The 19,699-nt window shown below is 61.9% G+C and overlaps 1 protein-coding gene across 1 annotated transcript; it reads left to right on the plus strand.

Moving 5' to 3' along the window:
* Window positions 1-1,706: 1,706 nt before the first annotated feature.
* On the plus strand, window positions 1,707-19,080 carry FAM3B (FAM3 metabolism regulating signaling molecule B; the record flags this gene model as incomplete). Its single annotated transcript, XM_084231011.1, has 7 exons — window positions 1,707-2,200; window positions 8,316-8,439; window positions 13,777-13,835; window positions 14,677-14,727; window positions 15,540-15,627; window positions 16,739-16,871; window positions 18,991-19,080. Exons 1-7 carry the CDS (start codon window positions 2,005-2,007, stop codon window positions 19,078-19,080), a joined length of 741 nt encoding a protein of 246 aa, XP_084087137.1. The 5' UTR covers window positions 1,707-2,004.
* Between the last annotated feature and the right edge of the window lie 619 nt (window positions 19,081-19,699).

Consider the following 19,699-nt stretch of genomic DNA (forward strand, 5'->3'; position numbering starts at 1 on the left):
GCTGCAGTCACGGGCAGCCGACCCGTCTTACCTGATAGGAGGGCTGCCCACCAGGAAAGGGGGAGGGCCCAGGACACCCCCCAAGGGCCCTGGAGTGTGGAGTGCAGCACATCCCGAGACCCCCATCCCGCAGCCTGGTTTGGGGGTGACTTTGTTCAGCATCAGTCTGGGGCCCCCGGGAATCTGCACCCAGGACACGTGGCCCTGGAGGCGGGGCCTGCCCGAGGAGGACATGCCCGGACACCCCCTGCACTTGGCCTGCGCCCGGGGCCATCGCGTGCCTGCTGGGAGCCAGCGAGGACAGTCAGGAGGCCTGGCGTTGTCCCCTGCCGGACAGCCGGGTCCTGCTGCAGAGTCCCAGGAGCTTCCGGACCCCGGGCACCCCGCCTCGCCCCCTAGGGCCCAACCGAGTCTGCCTGCTGCCGCTGCTGCACCCGTGGGACCCTGTCCAGGCGCCGGGGCGGGCTGGGGGTGCCTCCCGATGGTGCGGGTCCTGGGTTCTCACCATGGTGGGTCCCGGGGCTGCTGAGCTGCCCCACCCAGGGGCTTGTGGCTCTAGGCCTCGGCTTCCACAGCCGCCACAGTCCACGCCAGCCGCAGTCCCCAGCCCGCGGTCTTGGCTAAACGGGCCACCCAAGCACAGTCACCTGGCCGCCCTCCCTTCACACTCCCTGAGACCCCCTAGGTCGTCTGCCCTAGAATCGGGGGTGGTGAAAGCCACGGGGGGTCAGGGGCTGTGGCAGGACCTGGAGAAGCCCAGAGCTTCTGTGTGCCTCCCAAGAGGCACCCTCCACGGGGCGCACAGGCCGCGGACTTGGTGCCAGCAAGAGCAGAGAGGACGTAGGGTGGCCTGGGGGTGGCAGCGGAGAAAAGGAGACGTCTCAGGAGGTAACATAGACCCACCAGCCTGGCCATGGACCCCTCAGGGCCAGGAGGGTAGTGTGGGGTCCAGGCTGAGCCCCCCCATCTGCCCCCGCCCGTCTGTGACATGGGCCGGACGTGCGCAGCAGAGGGAGTCATCCAGGAGCCAGGCGAGGCCAGGGGTCCATCTGGGTCTGGGCCCTGGTGTCCCATCAGACAGATGTTGGACGTCCTTGTCGGGAGCATGGGCCGGGCTGGGACCAAGGAGAGGCAGGGGCGGCAGGTCAGTCCAGGCGGGGCCCTCAGGAGTGGGGTGTCATCAGGGGCTTCTCCCAGGGCCTGGGGCTGGCGGGGGGTGGTGCTTGGGAAACCTTGGCAGGCAGAGCTGCCCTGAGCATTGGGGCAGGGCGAGGCCCAGCTCGGAGGGATTACTACAGATGGGCGCTCTGCCCGAGGGGGTCGGACGGAGCATCATGAGGGTGCAGGGTCAGGCGCGTCCCTCCCCTCGCCCCACCGCCTCCTCCCTCCCTCTCGGTGGCCCGTGAACGCACGCTGCGCTCCCTCTGACGGACACCGTTCTGGTCCCCTGTGCAGGCCTGTGGCCACCCTGCTCGTGGCCACCCTGGTCATTCTGAATGACCTGATCTGTGGACATTTAGGGGGTACGACCAGAAAGAGCTGCAGGATGGCCTGGGGGTGGCCCGTGGGGACACAGGGCTGTCCCAGCGCTCGGTTGTCTGGGAGCCAGTCGTCCCTTAGAGCATGATGAACCAGCAGCCAGCGGCTGGCCGGGGCCCGGCGTGCAGTGCACGCAGCTCTGCTGGGAGGAGCAGGCCCGGGGACTCTCCAGGGGACAGGTCAGTGGCGCGCTCGGGCCCAGCACTGGCCTCCGCACAGGAGGTGCAGCACTGACCACTCCTGCCTCCCAGGAGCCACCGCAGTCTGGAGCCGGTCACTCTGGCCTTTCTTGCCAGGGGTTGGGCGCAAAGCTGCAGACGCATCGCTGACGCTGGCCTCTGAGCCAGACCACAGCCAGCGAGGAGGGCAGCCCTGAAAACGTGCCTCTTCTGCTGCGCGCTTCTCAGCCCGCCTCATTGCCCCGGGGGGCTCCCACAGGCACCCCCCACTGCTGTGGGTGGGCGCATGGGTGGAGGGCCAGGCCTCGGTGTCCACAGCTGCGTCTGTCTGTCCACAGGGCCCCTGAAGGCTGTGCTCTTGGTCTTTGCCTCCCTGTGCGCCTGGTACTGCGGGTACTTGGTGGCCGAGCTGGTTCCGGACACGCCCCTGTCCAGCGCTGCCTACAACCTCCGCGGCATCGGGGAGAAGCCCGTCCTCAGAGGTGGGTGCCGCGCGCGCCGCCAGCAGCTCGGCAGTGACCAGGGCGAGGGCAGGGGCTCTGGCTGAGCTTTGCTGGACCAGCCGTTTTATGTGGCTACCATGATGAGGGGAGGAGGAACAGGAGCAGAGGGAGAGGCCACTTCCTTCTGTTCCACGGCACTCCCAGTGGGTCCCCACCCAGCACCGTGTGAATCAGCCTGACCTCCGGCTGCCCGCCCTGGGCCGGCTCCCAGCCCCCTCCCCCGGGAGCGCCCGGGGCCAGGCTCTCTGGAGACATTTTAAACCATGGAACGGCTTCTCGGGGCCGCCTCTGTCAGGCGCTGTCCCGGAGCACGCAGCAGCCCTGGAGAGAGCCGGCGGCCACCTCCGCGCTAAGCGATGCTGGGCGTGGGTGGACACGTGGTGGGCAGAACCGCCGGGCGGCGCTTGCTCTGAGGCCAGCAGCCAGGGGGACCCGCGCTGTGAGGCAGCTGCGGGGTCTCGCTCCTCCCGCTGGCCTGGCCCTGTTCTGTGGCTCAGCAGGAGCGGTGGCGGGGGGCGGGGGGGCATGACGCAGGGACTGCAGGTCTCTAGGTCGGCAGATCCGTGTGTGGGGGGATGTGTGGGCATGTGTGGGTGTGTGTGGGCTGAGAGCCGGCGGCTCCCTGGTCTGCGCGGTCCGCTGTCGGGAGGCCGGGCACCAGCTGTGGCTCGGGCGTGCAAACGCCGCTGCAGGAGGAGGCCGGGGGAGGTGCGTGCGGCGGAGAACTGGAGCCACGGGAGAGCCCGTGTCCTGGGTGAGGTGGGTTGTGAAGTGGGCTCCAAGAGGGCGGCAGGACCATTTAAAAGCAGAACAAACGAAGTGCTGGCCTGTGTGCAGACACCAGGAGATTCCTGCAGAGCCCAGAGGAGTGCCGCTCACGCACCAGCGGTCACTGCCCCAGGCCGGAGGCCCAGCCTGGCCCTGACAGCCCCGCTTTAAATCCACAGGCGGCCACGAGGAGCCAGCCCAAGAGGCGTGTCCTCTTTTTCTGCTTTTTATTCCACGAAAGAGACAGGCTGCTTTATCGTGGGGGGACGTGGCTGTTGGCAGAGGCCACGCATTTGTGGCTTCTCTGGGCTCTCAGGCCTTCAGGGTCTGTTGTCCACCCGCTCCTGGGAGAGGAACACAAAACGTCACACACAGATGGTGTTCAATGAGAACACGCGTGTGCAGAACACCTCAAATTGAGGATAAAGTGAAATTATAAAAAATATCCCTTGAAAATTAGTACATTGGGGGCCTCCCTGGTGGTACAGGGGTTAAATCTCAGCACTATGAATCTATCCCAGCCTCTGCGGCCTGAGTTCAACCCCGGCCAGGGAGCGACCCACAGGGCGCAGCAGACCCCTCCTGTCTCCCCGCTGCTCCCCTTGGCAGGGGATTTCAGTGGATCCACCTGCTCTGCTCCCCACTCTGTCTCTGGGGAGTCCTCTCACCCCCACACCTCTGGCCTGCACCCCAGCTCTTGTGTGCATAAATAAATCTTTTTAAAAAATTAATTCAAGGGAAACGTGTGTGGGACCCCAAGTTATATTCTGGACCTTTTTGATGAAGTCTCACTGTAACCAGATAATATATTTTTAATATAGAAATGAATTTTACAAAATTATTTTGCACAAATGTGAAGAACAAGGAAATGACTAAAAAAAAATTGTGAAAACTATTGCTTTCCAGATTAATTACCTTTGATGGCCAAAAAGAGAGGGAGCTGACTGTCGCGGAGGTGGTTTTCGGGGAGGGAAGACATTGATCACGTTAATGTGCAGGGGACACAACAGCGTCTGCTCTGCCAGTTTCGAGGCGAGGGCTCCGGCCCCGCCTTGTCCAGCCGGGCGGTGGAGCCTCCGGTGTGGACCCAGAATGTTGCCTCCTGGGACGGCCATCTCCCCGCTCTGTCCCTGCCGTGCTCCCATAGCCCCCCCAGCTCACCGGGCGCCTCTGTCCTCGGAGTTGGCCTGTGTGACGGGGACGGTGGAGCCTCCCTGGAGATGGGGACCCTGTCCTCGCCGCCCCTGCTCCCACCACAGGGACCCCACCTTCCAGCACCAGGAGACAGTAGTCCCCGGGGGCCACCCCGCGTGCCACCCCTGCAGCTGGGCCTGCCGGTTCTTGCTAGGTGGTGCTTCTAGCGACCCTACTCGAAGGCCTCTTGGCCAGCAGCGGTCACTCAGCCCCGGCCAGCAGCTTCTGCTTCAACTGCTGGGCCTCAGCCGAGCGGCTGTGTGGGGTCCAAGGCCTGGGGGCCTGCTCTATGGCGGGCCGCGCCCTCAGCCGCTCAGAGGCTCGCCCTTGCTGCAGCCCGATGGGCGGGGCCTTTGACACAGCTGCCAGGTCCCCCGGGCTGGGTGTCCTGCCGATGCCAAGGGTCTCGGGCGTTTTCTCAAGCGGGGCTTACCGCCGTCGGCCGCCCCGTCCTCCACAGCGGCCGGCCGCCCGTCTCCCAGCTGCTTCCCTCTTGGCACCTGGGTGCGGCAGGTTTCATTTTTAACAGGTGTTACAAGGGAGCAGGTGTTTCATTTTTAACGCAGTTTCACGGTGAATTCTCCCGTGACGGACTCGCCGCAGGGCGGCTGGGCAAGGCCCAGTGGCGTGGGGCCCCATGTGGGGCGTGGGGACGCCCTCCGGGGCTCACTCTTTGGCTTTTATGCAGAACACGAAGTCTCTGCTGAGACCAGCTGCGGTCTAGGCTTTGGAAGACCCCGTTCACGTGGCTTCCATCCCCTGTTGGGGGCCCTGCTGTGACTGCAGTCCCGTGACGGAGCCGGGGCGGTGTGGGACCCAGGGCGGTGGTCCTCCTCCCGCTGCTCGGGGCCTGCCCTTGGGAGGCGCCCGAGACCCCCGGGGCTGGTGGGCGCAGACTGGGGGGTGAATGGGTCAGCTGACATGGCGGAGTGCAGCCACCAGCGAGGTCCCTGAGCTCCCCCCAGCACACACGTGGCCCGGCCTTCTGATGCGCCAGGCTGACAGGTGTGACGTGGCCGTGCCGGCCCATGGAAGGCTCAGGACGCTGGGCCACGCCCGGAACTGTGATTTCTTTGGCAGGAAGAGGAACAAGGAACAGCCTAAGGGAAGAGCTCAGACTCCGTGGAGCCTCCCTAAGCGTGAACTCCAGCACCCTTGGGTGGGCCCAACCCCCAGAAGGGTGGGGCAGGTGTCCTTCCTGGGTGCCCCCTCACTGGCAGGGAGCTGTCACACAGCAGCTTCCATGCGGTTCAGTGGGCATGGGTGCCGTTGGCGAGCTCTGCTTGACTCTGTCCACGCCCCCTGCTGCCGTCCCTGCGGAGTTGGGGACGGCACCCGCAGATAGCTGGGTCACAGCACTTGGGGGTGAGCATGGTCAGCCGGGTTTTGAAGCCACGCACCCCATGCGCCTTGCTGGGCGGTCTCCAGAGGACACAGCCGGGGGATGCTGGCTCCACAGCCGTGCCACTGGTCACCCCTTGCCGAGATGGGTGCTGAGGGCTCATGGGGGGCAGCCAGGAAAATGAACCGCAGGTCTCATGCTGCTGCGGGGCAGCCGGACTGCCCTTGAGGGGCTCCTCGTCTGTATGTGGGGGATGCTGCAGATGATGTCAGCTTCTCCCCACATCTGAGCCAGCTCTGCCCGACCACACCACCCTGAGACGTGCCGCCTGCCAATGACCCGGCTCCCCTCGCCAGCGACCGGGTGGCGGGACTCCACCCTGTCCATGCCCCTGCGGTGCTGTGCCCGCTCGGTGCCTCCTCACGCTGCCCCACGCTGTCCCCGGCCATCACCGCCCTTGGGGGACATCACGGTCATCGCTCATCGGGACAAGCTCACGGTTCCTCCAGGTGGCCGGGACTTTAGTCTCCTGCAGAGCAGGGAGGGGGTGGAAACACGCCACCTGCCCCCTGGAGTCGCCTTTCCTGTTTGCCATGACGGGATAGGATTTCTAGAACCATCTTCCCCATCTGAACGGGTGAAAGAGATCAGGGTTGCCGAACCAGGAAGTCTGTCAGGACGACAGGTTCCTGGACCTGTTCCTGGAAACACCGGGCCGGGCTCACAGGCCCTGCGTCTGTCTTCATGGCCAGGCCCGGCCCCCGGGCCAACTCCCTGGTGGAGCAGTTTCTGGGGTGCAGGGCCCAGGCAGGGCTGGCAGAGGGTCCTCATGAGGCCACGAGCAGGGGCCATACTGACTGCTGCCCCCCCCCCCCCTGCCGGCCTCCTGTGCACTTTGGATCCAGTGCACTTTGCCTTCTGCTGGGGGAGGAATTTCCGGAAAAGCCTGAGGGCCCAGACGTGCTGTCAAGCTCAGTCCTCTCAGGGGGCGGGGAGGGCGGCCCCGGCGTGGCCCTCAGCGGGGCTGGCTCACGGGAGTGGGTTTCTCCTCCTGGGCCCAGGGCTGTGTGCTCTGCACCCTGCTCCCCTGAGCAGGCCTCGGCCTCTGCAGGCCACGGCACGTGTGCTAGCTGCAGAAACACGCCGTCCACGAGCACAGCCAGCTCCCCACTGCCCCCACGGGCTGAGAGGCTTCTGGATTTGTTTTTCTGGTGACATGGGATCTAAACTTCAACTAAGGACAGTGCAGTGGGAAGTAGGTTCTGTGGGCAAGGACTGTGTCACCCCTGTGACACAGGTGTCCATGTCACACAGCCACCCTGTCACACAGCCACCCCATCACACAGCCACCCTGTCACACAGCCACCCCGTCACACAGCCACCCCATCACACAGCCACCCCATCACACAGTCACCCCTTCACACAGGCACCCCTGAACACAGCCACCCCATCACACAGCCACCCCATCACACAGCCACCCCATCACACAGTCACCCCTTCACACAGGCACCCCTGAACACAGTCACCCCTGAACACAGCCACCCCATCACATAGCCACCCCATCACATAGCCACCCCATCACACAGCCACCCCGTCACACAGGCACCCCGTCACACAGGCACCCCGAACACAGTCACCCCGTCACACAGGCACCCCTGAACACAGTCACCCCTGGACACAGCCACCCCGTCACAGAGCCACCCCGTCACACAGCCACCCCGTCACACAGCCACACCTGGACACAGCCTCCCCGTCACACAGCCTCCCCGTCACACAGGCACCCCATCACACAGCCACACCTGGACACAGCCACCCTGTCACACAGCCACCCCATCACACAGGCACCCCATCACACAGGCACCCCATCACACAGGCACCCCTGTCACACAGCCACTCCATCACACAGGCACCCCTGAACACAGGCACCCCATCACACAGGCACCCCTGTCACACAGCCACTCCATCACACAGGCACCCCGTCACACAGTCACAACTGGACACAGCCGCCCTGTCACACAGGCACCCCTGAACACAGTCACCCCTGAACACAGGCACCCCTGAACACAGTCACCCCGGACATAGTCACCCCATCGCACAGCCACCCCGTCACACAGCCACTCCTGTGAAGGGGGCCACAGGTGGTGGTGGTGCCCATGCAGCTCCCCGAGATGGAAGTGCAAGGGGTTTCTGGGACCAGCTGGGATCCTCAGACAGATGCCTGGTCCTCCCCACTTCTCACTGTGTGAAACGGGGGTGCTGAGTGACACGTTCCAGGCCTGCCATTGCCGACGTCAGAGCTGCCTGGGCGGAAATGCCCAGGACGCTGGGCCCGAGTGGCGAGAGGGGCCAGCCCGGCCAGTGTGGCACGGGTGACATGTGTGACTGAGCGTGTGTGTGTCGGGATGTGCGGAGGCAGAGGCTGGATGGACGCCCGCAGATGGCTGTCTTTGGTCACCAGCACCCCGAGACCCACGCCGTTCCTCTCGAGCTGTACAGAGGACACCTCAGAGGACACCTGGCCGGCTGGGACGACGCCCCGGCCAGCGGGTCCCAGCCCTCGGGACGGTTGTGCCCGCTCAGCACCCCGCCCTCCGCGCATCTGTGAAGAAAGCCGGGCACATCGGCGCTGTGTCTGGGCAGCTCCCGACCCCGCGGGTTCAGGTGGCACCCGCCCCCCTGGCCTTCCCGCCCGGAGAGGCCCGTGTGAAGACCGGGACCGACAGAACGGCGCGTTCACGCTCAAGCCGGGCGCCCCTGACACGAGTGACCTTCTCCTCTGGTGTGTTGCAGCCCCAGCCCCCAAGAGGCAAAAATGCGACCACTGGACCCCGTGCGCCCCGAACACCTACGCCTACCGGCTGCTCAGCGGGGGCGGCAGGGACAACTACGCCAAGATCTGCTTCGAGGACCAGCTGTGAGTACCGGGGCGCGCAGCTGGCCCCACGGTCTGCCCTTTCTGGGTGCCCGCCCACGGGGCAGACCGCGTGGCCTCAGCGGAGGCGGGAGCGCCGTCCTGCAGAGCTGAGCGCTTGGCGGCTCCCTGGGAGGCCTGGGGTCGGCGTCTCTGGGTTGTGTTCGGGCAAACGCTCTGCTGACAGCAGGCGGCCAGGGCTTCGCACCGGCACCGGCTCTCCTGGCCATGGACGGTCCCCACCACCTCCCCCTGCGGGCCAGGCCCGCCCTCGCCTACTGTCTGAAGTGGCAACAACAAGCTTTCTCTCGGGGCCTGGCAGCGGGACGGACAAGGTCAGGGTGTCCCGGGCGGGTCTCAAGGGCCCCCGGGAAGGATCTGTCCCAGGCTGACTCCCAGCTGGCCTTGGTCTCCTCACACTGCCTGCATCCAGCCCTCCCCCTCAGGGGGCCAGTCACGATGGTTGGGGCCGACTGGGAAGGCTTCCTGTTAACAGCACCGCCTCTCCGGAGGCCCTGCTGCCAGAGGCGCTGAGGCTGGCCCCTCCAACCAGCCTGAGGGCTCCAGCATTCCCGTCTGGAGGGGGCCTGCATATCGGGCCACCAATAACTGCCACCAAGGGGAGGAAGCAGGGTGGGCCTGCCCGACAGGGAGGCCTTTCCTAGCCTCCCTCCAGAGCGGACCCTCCAGCCCCTTGTGTGCGTGGCTGCCCTCCTGCCCAGCCCGGCCTACCACCCCTCCCCTGTCTGTGTCCTGAGTGTGCCATGAGCCCCAGAGGAGACGAGGGTTTGGGCCAAGCACCCAGCAGGATCTCAAGGTCAGGAGAGGGAAACCCTGGGGGCGGGACAGTCTGTCTCCACCAGAATCACGTCGCATGCCAGAGGGCGCTGTTCAAGGTCAGCCCAGAGCCAGTTTCCTCTGCCCCACAAGCCTGAAGCCTGCTCTGACCCTGGGCGGAGGGACAGCCACACCTACCGGTCTAGTCCCTGGTGCAGGCCAACTAGTCCTAGTGCTAGTGCCTGGCACACGGCCTAGTGCCAGTGCCCAGTGTGCGCAACATAGTCCTGACACTAGTGTCCGGCACACTGCCCAGTGCTGGCAGCCAGCACCAAGACCCAGTACTAGTACCTAGCACATAAGCCCTGGCACGCAGGACCTGGTACCAGTATCCAGCACACTTTGATGACTCCCTGTGAGGTCACTGCCCAGCCCAGGCCTTCCAGTATTAGTACCGTCACCCCGCGTGAAATCGGACGTTTCCCCACAATAATACAGACAAGGAGACAAAGCCCCGAGGGTTGGGTAACTTGCCGCCCCTGCACACCGGCAAGTGGCCAACCGGAGTCCGCTGCAGCCCCCGCGGCCCAGGGGACAGCCAGCAGCTGGCTCTGCGCCCCAAGCACAGCTTTCCTGCTTTCAAACGCGTTCTCGGCGCTTTGCAGAGAACAGCGCGGCATAAAGCCAGCTAAGGCTCCGATGCTGAGAAGCAGGCTTGGGTCGGCCCCGGTTTCCCTGGAGCAGCTCCTGGGATGGAGGTGCAGGGTCCAGAGGCTGTACTGCCCATGCAGGAAGGAGTGGGGAAGCCTCCGCCTTTGTTTCCTGCTGTGACCAGCATTTCCTGGGCAACTGCAGGCGTCACTGCCCAGGACAGACTCGATGGCCACGCTCAGCGGCCTGTGCCGCCTGACAGCCATGTCTCCAAACACAGGCCCCACAACCCCTCCAGGGGCTCCCGTTCTGGGCAGGACCTGTGGACCCTACATGACAGGCACTCGTGCCTCCTCTGTCACACGGTTCCGTCCTCCTCACCGTCCTCCCAGTCAAGTGACTGTACTGTCCAGAGGGGTTGAGGGGGCTGCACTTGGCGGGGATGTCCTAGTGCGGAGAAGCCAGCAGCTGGGGCACAGGGGCCGTCTTCCCACAGCAGGGAGCCGAGTCGCTCCAGCTCAGGCTGCACAGCGGGTGCGCAGGTCCCTGGTGCTCTGTCATCACCGTCCCCAGGAGCATATGTTCTGTCCCATCGTGGGACACACTTGCTGGCCACTGTCAGGTCGCCCAGCACGGAGAAAGCTCGCTTCAAGGTAAGGGTCGGTATTTCTGGCAAACTCAGGACCCTCTCGAGCTTTGGTCGTGTGACTGTGAGTGTTGGGGTGAGGGGCATATTCAGGGTGGCCTTGAACGTGACTAAGTGAAGGCCCTTCATGTTCCTTTGTCTGCTTGTTTCTTTGTTGTTTGCTTGTGTGGGTGACCTGGGACTTACATCAGTTTAATTCCCAAACTTTCCTGTAGTTGAAACATCTCTCATGTATTTGCCAGCTGCTGGAAGCTCTGCTGCTGCGCCTTCTGAGCCACTCCAGTCATTAGCCGGTGGCCTCTGGGCCCCTCCCACTGCCATCCCAGGGATGACCTTGGCCTCCCCTCTGGGATTCGACCCCCATCACCTGGAAACCGTCTCCTCCACTTTCTCACGCTGTCCTCCCTTGTTTTGCTGGAGCGCATCCTCCAATAACATCCTGAGAAAAAGGATGAAGAGAGGTCAACTTTTCAATAGATTCTTCATGGTGCAAGTGTATTCATTTCCTCTCTCGGTTAATTGATGGTTTGGCTGCTTATCAGCTTCTAAATTAGAAATAATTTCCACTTTGAATTTTGAAGTCATTGCCCAGAACCAAAGTCCTCTCCCTCCGGCAGCGCTTGGGCGTGGAGGTTTGGGGGTGTGACTCGGTGTCCAGGGCAGGGGCTTGCTGACAAGCCTCCACTCGCTGCACCCTGAACCCCACATTGTGTCTGCTTCTGGCCCTGCTCCACTCGGCTGCTCCTGCCCAGCAACTGCGCACTGTCCACGAAATCTATCCCTGACACTGTGGGCAGTAGGGCCAAGGTTATTAAAGCGGGCCTGGCAGTAGGTCTGGAACTGCTGCGTTGGGGTGTTGCAGTGGGGAGCAAATGCAGGGGAAGGTGTCACCAAGGCAGTGGGACGGGTGGTGGAGGGAAAATTATTTAGAGAAGGAAACGGGTCAGGGGGATTCTGTCTAATCTGATCTAATAGGATTCTTGCTCAAGGCAGACCTCACGGGAGGGCTGGAGGATAAGGCTGAGACATGGAGGGTCACCAGATATCACAGTTGACTCAGCAGAATCTCTGCCAAAAGTGGACAGTGGTCTCCACATTTTGTCTTTCCTTTTTCGGGACGCTGTGATAAAATATGCTTATGCCCTGACGACTAGAGGATGTGTGACAAAACAAAGAAAGGGCAAGTGAAAGCCCTTTTGCTTTTCCACATGGTGAAAGCAAAGACAAAGGAAAGGTACTGAGAGTATGACGGGACCACGAAACAAATATACCTGGCTAAAACTGCCAACTAAAGGGAAGCAACGCTTTGATTGGACCACAGTAAAGACGCCCCAGCCCCCACGTAATACCAGGAACACACATGCAGGAGACTGAGGGCACCACCACCCTGACCCCCGGGGAGCCAGCGGGTCTGTAGAACCCGCCTTGCATGGAGCAGAGCCCCCTGGAGCCAGTGACCCATGGGACTCCTGGAAAGGTAAGTAGCTGCTGGGAGTGCGCTCAGGCTGGCTTGGGAGATTAAACTCCTGGAGGCTGAGCACTGAGGAGCTCCCACCCTTTCCTGAGTTTTCCTTCCAGGAGCCACAGCTGGCTCTCAGAGTGCTTCTGACCGAGGGGAGGAAACGAGCCATTTCGAAACAAGCCACAGTGTTTGTCCTCCTTAGCAAGGGCCTGCCTCCAAGGGACTGTGGTGGAGGACTCTGTGGACCTTGGTGGTGGCTGTGGTGGTAGCACACATCAGAAGAGGTGTGAGCCTGTTCCCTGAATCGTTGCAGAGTGTGGTTAGCCAGTGTTAATGCAACAGAAAATAATGCAAAAGAAAGTGACCTCCCTCAATGAGAAACCGTCTTAGCAGTCTTACCAATGTGGTTTACCAGAGACTAGCAGACCTGGGGGTGGGGGCACCCAACTCCGGGTTCCTCTGGCTTGCCACTCTCATGTAAGAGATGAAAGAAAAAATCTGACCAGCTCAGGGCTGCAGGGTCACTGAGAGGCCAAGACCTAATAGAACTGCAGAATTCTTTCCCTTGCCTCTCATCTCACCACCAGAGGACTGGGGTCCTGTGCATTGGAGGGAATTGCAACTGAAAAGAACTACAAGGTTCAAACCTAATTTTAGAAAGAGTCTCTACCAACAGCCAAGATCAAGTGGAGAGATTAGCCTCTGACAGCTACAGGTCCAGCAAAATATAAACCCAGCCAGTCCCTGGGTGAACATAAAGCCTTGTGTTCAAATCCTGTTTACCTCAGGTTCTTTCACCCAGAATGCCCTGTCTGGCTTTCAACAAAAAAATGACAAGGTGTAAAACACAGTTTGAAGAGACAGGGCAAGCATTAAAACTTGACCCAAATAAGGCAGAGATTTTGCAATTAGCAGATCAGGAATTTAAAATGACTATAGATAATATGCTGAGGAGGCTAATAAAGAAATGTGCACAAAGTACAAGAAACGATGAGCATGTAAGAGAGATGGAAATGCTCAGAATGAGTCCGAAGGACCTGGTAGAAATTCAAAAAGCCATGGCAGCAGAAAGGAGGCGTGTCTGCATGGGCCTGTCAATAAACCAGACAGGCCAAGGGGAAATCCGCAAGTGTGGGAATATGTCGATGGAAACTCCCAAACTGAGAAAAAGAGGAAGGGGAAAAAAAAAAAACAGAACAGAGTCTTCGAGATCTGTGGAACAGCTGCAAAAGGCTGAGCATGTCCTTGGAATGTCAGAAGAAGAAAGAGAGAAAGGAACACGAGTAACAGCAGTATTATTGCTGAGAATTTTGCAAAGTCATTGCAAGACACGAAACCACAGATCCAGGAAGCTCCGAAACCGACACAAAAGATTAAAACATGTCCGGCTAAATACGTCAATTCAAACATCAAAAATGTAAGGACAGAGAAAACACTGAAAGAATCCGGGAGGGGACCTTACCTTTAAAGGAACAGGATAAGCATTACTTTGGGCTTTTCTTCAAAAACCATACAAGCGGGAAGAGAGTGAGGTGGATATTTAAGCAAAGCAGCTCCGTCACCTGTGCAGAGGGTCAGACACACGCGTCTCCTGGCTCCCGAGGGCCTGAACCTGTGCACCCATGGGGGCCGTGTGCAGGGGGCAGTAGGGGCTTTCAAGGGCCTGCCTGGTCGTGAGGGGACAAGGGGACAGGACATGGCAGCGGACAAGGCAGTGGGTCTGCCGAGGGGCCTTGAGAGCAGGCGCTCCCTGCAAGCAAGATCAGAGCCTTCCACTAATGCTCATCCCTCATTTACATTTCAGGCTCATAGGAGAAAAGACCAAAAACGTCGCTAGAGGAATAAATATCGCCATTGTCAACTGTAAGTTCCCAAATGTTTTCTTTAGAATTTTGCTCAAAACTCTGATTGGATTTTCACAGATGCTTTAGTGTGATGTGGGTCTGTGTGCTATGCATTGTGTGTGTGGTGGGTGTGTGTGGTGGGTGTGTCCTGTGTTAGGTGTGTGCTGTGTGCATGTGTGTGCCGTGTGTTGTGTTCCTGTTGTTCTTGTCCACCATTTAGTCTAGATTTATTTCTGGATGCAGCTTAAAAATATAAAAATTATTTTTCAGTGTCTCACTTTACTGATTCTTTGAAGTCCCTAATAAAAATAAAACCTGAAACCAATTAGAAGCAGACTTTAAAAACCGCTGTACGGCTGGATCGCACAGTGTTATAAACCAGTATTATCTCAATGAAAAATCACAGAGAACAAAGGAAGGCAGAAGGTGGGGTGAGACCAGCTAGGCCAGGTGCGAGGGACCCTGGGCCCCCCACCAGCCAGCTCTCTCCTCTGTGATCAAAGGCCCCTGGGGCCTTCGGGAAGCTCCTTTGGCCTCATGAAGCCACAGGGGGGCTCTGGCAGGAAGAACAGTGGGGAGCAGGCTGGGATTCCTCTGCCCCCCCAACCCCAGCAACCTGGGTGCCTTGTCCAGTGTCGGGCGAGGGGCATCCCCGGGCTGCTGATCCAGTGGGCAACCTGAAGGACCCCGAGGAGGGGCTGGGGCTGTGGAGTCTCCCCATTCTGGGGAGAGCCCCTCCCCACTGCAGAGCCCCTCCCTACTGCCCCATCCCGGGGGCTTCCTGGGGAGATGTGCCTCGGTGCCCCAGGCACCCTGAGTCCCTTGGACTGTCCTTTGAAAGCTCTTTCTCTTCCTTTCAGACGTGACGGGGAAAGTGACAGCCACGCAGTATTTCGATATGTACGAAGGGGGTAAGAAAACACTCTCCTTGTTAAGATCAGAAAGCAAAAGCATAGAGACAGATGAAAAACACACACACAGACATGTCAAGTATTCTTTCTTGGGCTCTTGAAAAGATCTCCAGGGGCTCACATGCGTGTTCTAGAACCGTCTCCACACGCCTCTCTCCAGGGAAGCACCGGTCTGCAGGTGTCCCCTGGGGAACTTCCTTTCTCTGACGACACTTGTCCCTGAGCCCGTGTCCAGTGACGGCAGGAGGAGGCATCTTTGATTCTGTTCCGTCTGTTGAGTTCTGGTGCTGGGGGGCTGGTGTGGTTTCCTAGACCCCCGGTGCCTGTCCTCCACCTGCCTGTCCTCTCCTGGCCACGGCCTTCCTGCAGGGCGGCCCGGGGGCCCACAGGGAGCGTGGGGGAGTGGGAGGCGGGCCTGTGTTCCTCCCTTGAGGCACAGCAGGTCTCTGAGCAAAGACTGAGCCAGGCCTGGGCTGGCCTGAGTGTCTGCATTCCTCGTGTCCGAGGTGCATGTCCAGGTCCTGGGGCTGCCCTGACCCAGCTGGTCCCAGACCTTGTGGGTAATTGCAGGGGCCCCCACTGTGCTGCCGGCTCCCCGCTTGAAGGCCGGCACCCTCTAATCGGCACACTGCTCACCTCACCCAGTCTGCGGGGAGGCTGCCTCCTGCCCTTCCTGGGCCGGACTCCCTCCACTTGGGGGGTGCACACGTCAGGGGCTGTCGGGTGGACGAGAGGCCGAGGGCAGAGCGCAGGTGGGGGCAGGAGCTCCGTGGCCAGAGAAGACCCTAAAACTGATTTGCATTGACCTACAGATAACTCTGGACCAATGACAAAGTTCATCCAGGGCGTGCCCTCCAAGTCCCTCATCTTCATGGTGACCCACGACGACGGCAGCACCAGGTGGGCGCGCGCAAGGGTCACCGCGGGGCCGGGGTAGCCTCTGAGGTCGCAGGCAGCGCCCCCTGGTGGCGGGAGGCCCCTGGGTGCGGTTGTGACGGGGCTGGCCCAGGTGGCTGACACCCCGGCACGTGCAGCCCAGCTCAGCGTCCTCCGAGCCTGCCCCTCCCGGTAACACACGCCCGCTCGCCTGCACGAGGCTGTGTGGGCATGACCCCAGAGCCGCTCTCTGCTCTGTCCTCTCTGTCTGTCATCTGTCCATCTGTCCATCCATCATCCATCACCCACCCTCAGCTCTCCTCTGCCACGGGTCTGCACCTCCATCCCCGTGCGTCCACCCTCACCCTCCTCGCTGCGGTCCAGCGGCCTGTTTATTCAGCCGTCCGCAGGCGGCAGCAATTGTCTTCATTGCCAGTCGCGCGCAGGCAAGACCCCTGCACGTGCGGGAACGCGGGCTCTGAGCCTCCCGGTTTGGCCCCGCGGCCGTCTCTGACCCGCGGGAGCCGGCTCACTGCAGGTGTGGGGGGCGAGGGGCGGGCACCGATTCGGCCCAGGGGGCACCCCAGTCCTGGTGCCTCCCGGCCCAGTGGCCTCACCGCCCTCACAGCAGCTCTTCTTGCCGTCAGCTCCTCTGTGGAAAGAAAGAGTTTCCCTCCGACGGCCTCGGACACACGCCTGGGAAGCTCAGGATGAACCTATTTAGGAAGATCTCAGTGTATTGTTTTCTTCTCACAACAACAGTGTTTTCTAAGGGAACGCTCACTTTTCTGCACATGAAGGGAGAGTTTGGGGCATTTGCTCTCACCTTCTGGCAGTTTCTGTGGCCCGTTCTGTGGTGCAAACAGCCCGGCGGGAAGGGCGGGCTGAGCTGGCTGTGCCGGCGGCACCAGGCCCCGAGACACAGGCTTTCAGAGCCGACTGGGATTCTGTGCCGACAGCTGAGCGGGGCGAGTCCCAGAGGCTTCGCCTGCTTCCGGGCTGAGCCTCCCGGGCCATGGGGTCCCTGCTGCCCTGGCAGGGGCGGAGCCCCCCAAACCCCCCCCCACCCCGACAGGCGCAGGGCCCACCCCCCACCCCCCGGCCTCCAGGTCTCTCACTTCCTTCTCGCCCCCAGACTGACGGAGAACGCCAAGAAGGCCATCGAGGCCCTGGGGAGTAAGGAGATCAGGAACATGAAGTTCAGATCCAGCTGGGTCTTCCTCGCAGCGAAAGGCTTTGAGCTTCCCGCCGGCGTGGAGCGAGAGAAGGTGAGCGCGTCCCACGTGGCTCCCGCGGACTAGCCGGGCCACGCCGGGCCCTGCCGAGCTCCCGTGGGCTCTGCCCCCCTGCCCCGCGCAAGGTGAACACCCCTGGGTTCTGCTCCCCATCCTGCCTGCCCCCTCAGGCGCCCTCCTTACTCCAGGAGAAGGGGCCAGGCCGTGTTTGTGTCCTCGCTGCCAAGGTTCGGGGCTGCGGGTTCACCAGGGGAGAACTTCCTGGGTTCAGCTCAAGCCTGCGTGGGGAGCTCTCTGGGCCCCGCCGCCCGGGCCCACCCAGGGGTGCGTGCCCAGAGGTGGCACGGCCGAGGGGGCTGTGTCCGCTGCGAGGCCTGCCGGGACACGTGTGACCTTGAACAAGCCTCTCCGGGCCTCGGCTTCCAGCTCTGTGCGCGAGAGCTCGGTGCCCGCCCAGAGCCAGAGCTGAGGGGGCAGAGCCCTATTCCCAGCAACTTCCACAGACTGGCCGCCTTCTCCTCCGCCCCGCACACGCGCGCCAGTCTGGAGAATGACGACCCACAGGCTTCCTCGGCCTGGCTGTGTGGTCTCGGGGAAGCCGCCTAACCTCTGAGCCTCTGCGTGGAAAGGCCAGGGCAGCGCCAGCCACGCAGGCCCCTATGGGCTAAGTGAGAGCCGGGCCGGGAACCGGGCAGAGTCCTGGAATCCAGGACAGCTAGGCCTCCGGGGTCGCCCTGCGGTTTCTCAGGGGAGCCTCCCTCGAAGCAGGGGCGCCCAGGTCCACACAGCCCCAGGACCCAGAGTCCCCAGGGTGGGCCCGGCTGGGTGATTCGGAGGCGCAGGGCTGGGGCAGATACTTATGAGGAAATCTGTTCCGTGGTCACCCGTGGACTTCCTGCCACACCCCTCTCTTGCCTCCCTGCTCTGACCTGGCTGTCTTGCCCTCCCTGCCTCCTGCCCCTGCACGGCCTCCCAGCCCCTCCAAGCGCCTGACCCCCAGCCCCCAACGCCCATCGCTTACGGGGAGAGCACGGTGAGCAGGGGACACAGCAGCGCGCAGGGACAGCGGGGACACACACGGTGCCCAGTGGCTGTCATTCCCGCCAGCGTGGGGGACTGTCTAGACAGGACCAGGAAAGCCAGGAGCGAGACGAGACCCCTCTTTACCCGCACGGTCAGCCCCTCCGCCGACAGGTCTAGCTTCGTGCCAAAAGCAAAGCCCCGTTGTTGCTGCAGAGAGAAGAGCCGTGGCCCTGGTCCGGGGGTGCTTCACAGGCGGGAGTGTCTGGAACAGGAGGCCCCGGCGCGGCCCGGAGCTCAGGGGGCTGAGAGGGGCCAGCAGCTCTCGCTGAATGCCGGGAACAGGCCTGCCCTGCCTGCCTGTCTGGGTTGAGACTTATCGTCCAGTTGCTGCAAGAGCTCAGTGTAGACCTGACCGTGGCAAGCGGTCTCCTGGGCTATGAGAACTGGGGGGGCGCGGTGGGGGGCCGGGCCCCTGGGGGCTGCTTACTTGGGAGCTGGCGGGTCTCCCGTGGCCAGGCTCCCAACACGTCCCACTGAGAGTGGGGGTCACCTTCGGTGCCGGGGACCACTGACATCCCATGGCGTGGCACATTGAGACTTGCAGGCCCTAGTTCCCGGTGGTGTGGGACACCTCAGTGGTCTCCCCACCTCCCCACGCCCCCCCCCATCCCCAGACCCAGCTTCCTGGGTTCAGCTCACGGCCACAACAGTCCTCCAGCGGACTCCGGACTCCGGGTGAGAGGAGGAGCTGTGTGTCTGCACGGATTGGGCTCAGTGAGGAGGGCAGTTGGGAGCCAGGAGCATTTACATTTCAACCGGTCACAATGGAGTCGAATTAAAATTCAGTCCGTGGGCTCCACCCCCCGCGTTTCAAGGACGCAGCAGCCGCAGGTGACTGCTGGCGGCTCTCTTGGAAAGCGTGAGCTGTGGAACACTCGCTCCACACGGAAGGTTCTGGAGTGACTCTAGCTTCTGGCTGGAAAGCTATTAAGAAATGCATTGAGAGGAAATGAGGTGCCGGTGGAGGGTGGAGCTGGTCCCATCCCAGGAGGCAGTTCTCTGCCAGGCTGGCCCTTCCCAGTAGCCTCCACCAGCAAATAAGTAAAACCCAGTTCTTTCCTTTCCACAGATCAACCACTTCGATCCTTCGAAGAACAGATACTCTGGCTGGCCGGCAGAGATCCAGATAGAAGGCTGCATACCCAAAGGGCCCAGCTAGCGTTGCGCCCCCTTAATAAATATCTTTTGTAGATAAATGCGGCGTGGAGCGGCCGAGAGTCCTGTCCGGCCGTCTGGGCGGCGGCCGGCGTGAGTCTGCGGCTGCTAGTCTGTCAGCCAGTGTTTGCGGCCTGAGTCCGTGCTCGCGGCGCTTTCATGCCAGTGTTCACCGTGGAGCGTGGAGCTGGAGGCCTCCTCGGCTCTCAGTGGGACCCCCTGCTGACGGGACCAGAGAGAAGCCTTTCTCCCCTCACCACCAGCACACCCCCTGCGGGGGGGACCACCCTCCCCAGTTAATGAGCCGCCCGCAGAGGGCCGGGCAAGCTCTGGGTCAGCTGCAGCCCGGCACCTGGCCCTACTCATTCTCTCCATAAACCTGGCCACCCCCAGCCGTGACCCCCGAGCTGATGGGGAGGGAGACCCTGTCTCTGCCTTCATTTTGGGGGGGCCTCTGTCCAGCAGGTGTGGAGGAGAGCTGAGGGGCCAGGATCTGCTCTCAGGAGGCAGCTCCTTGGAGGTGCTTGGCAGCCATGAGGACACAGCCCTGCTCCCTCCCGAGCCCAGCGCCAGGAGAGAGGAAGCCAGGGTGCTGTGCCTTCGCTGAAGAATGTTGTTAAAGC

This window comes from Talpa europaea (assembly GCF_964194135.1).
Source record: "Talpa europaea genome assembly, chromosome: 4".
Lineage (NCBI taxonomy): Eukaryota > Metazoa > Chordata > Mammalia > Eulipotyphla > Talpidae > Talpa > Talpa europaea.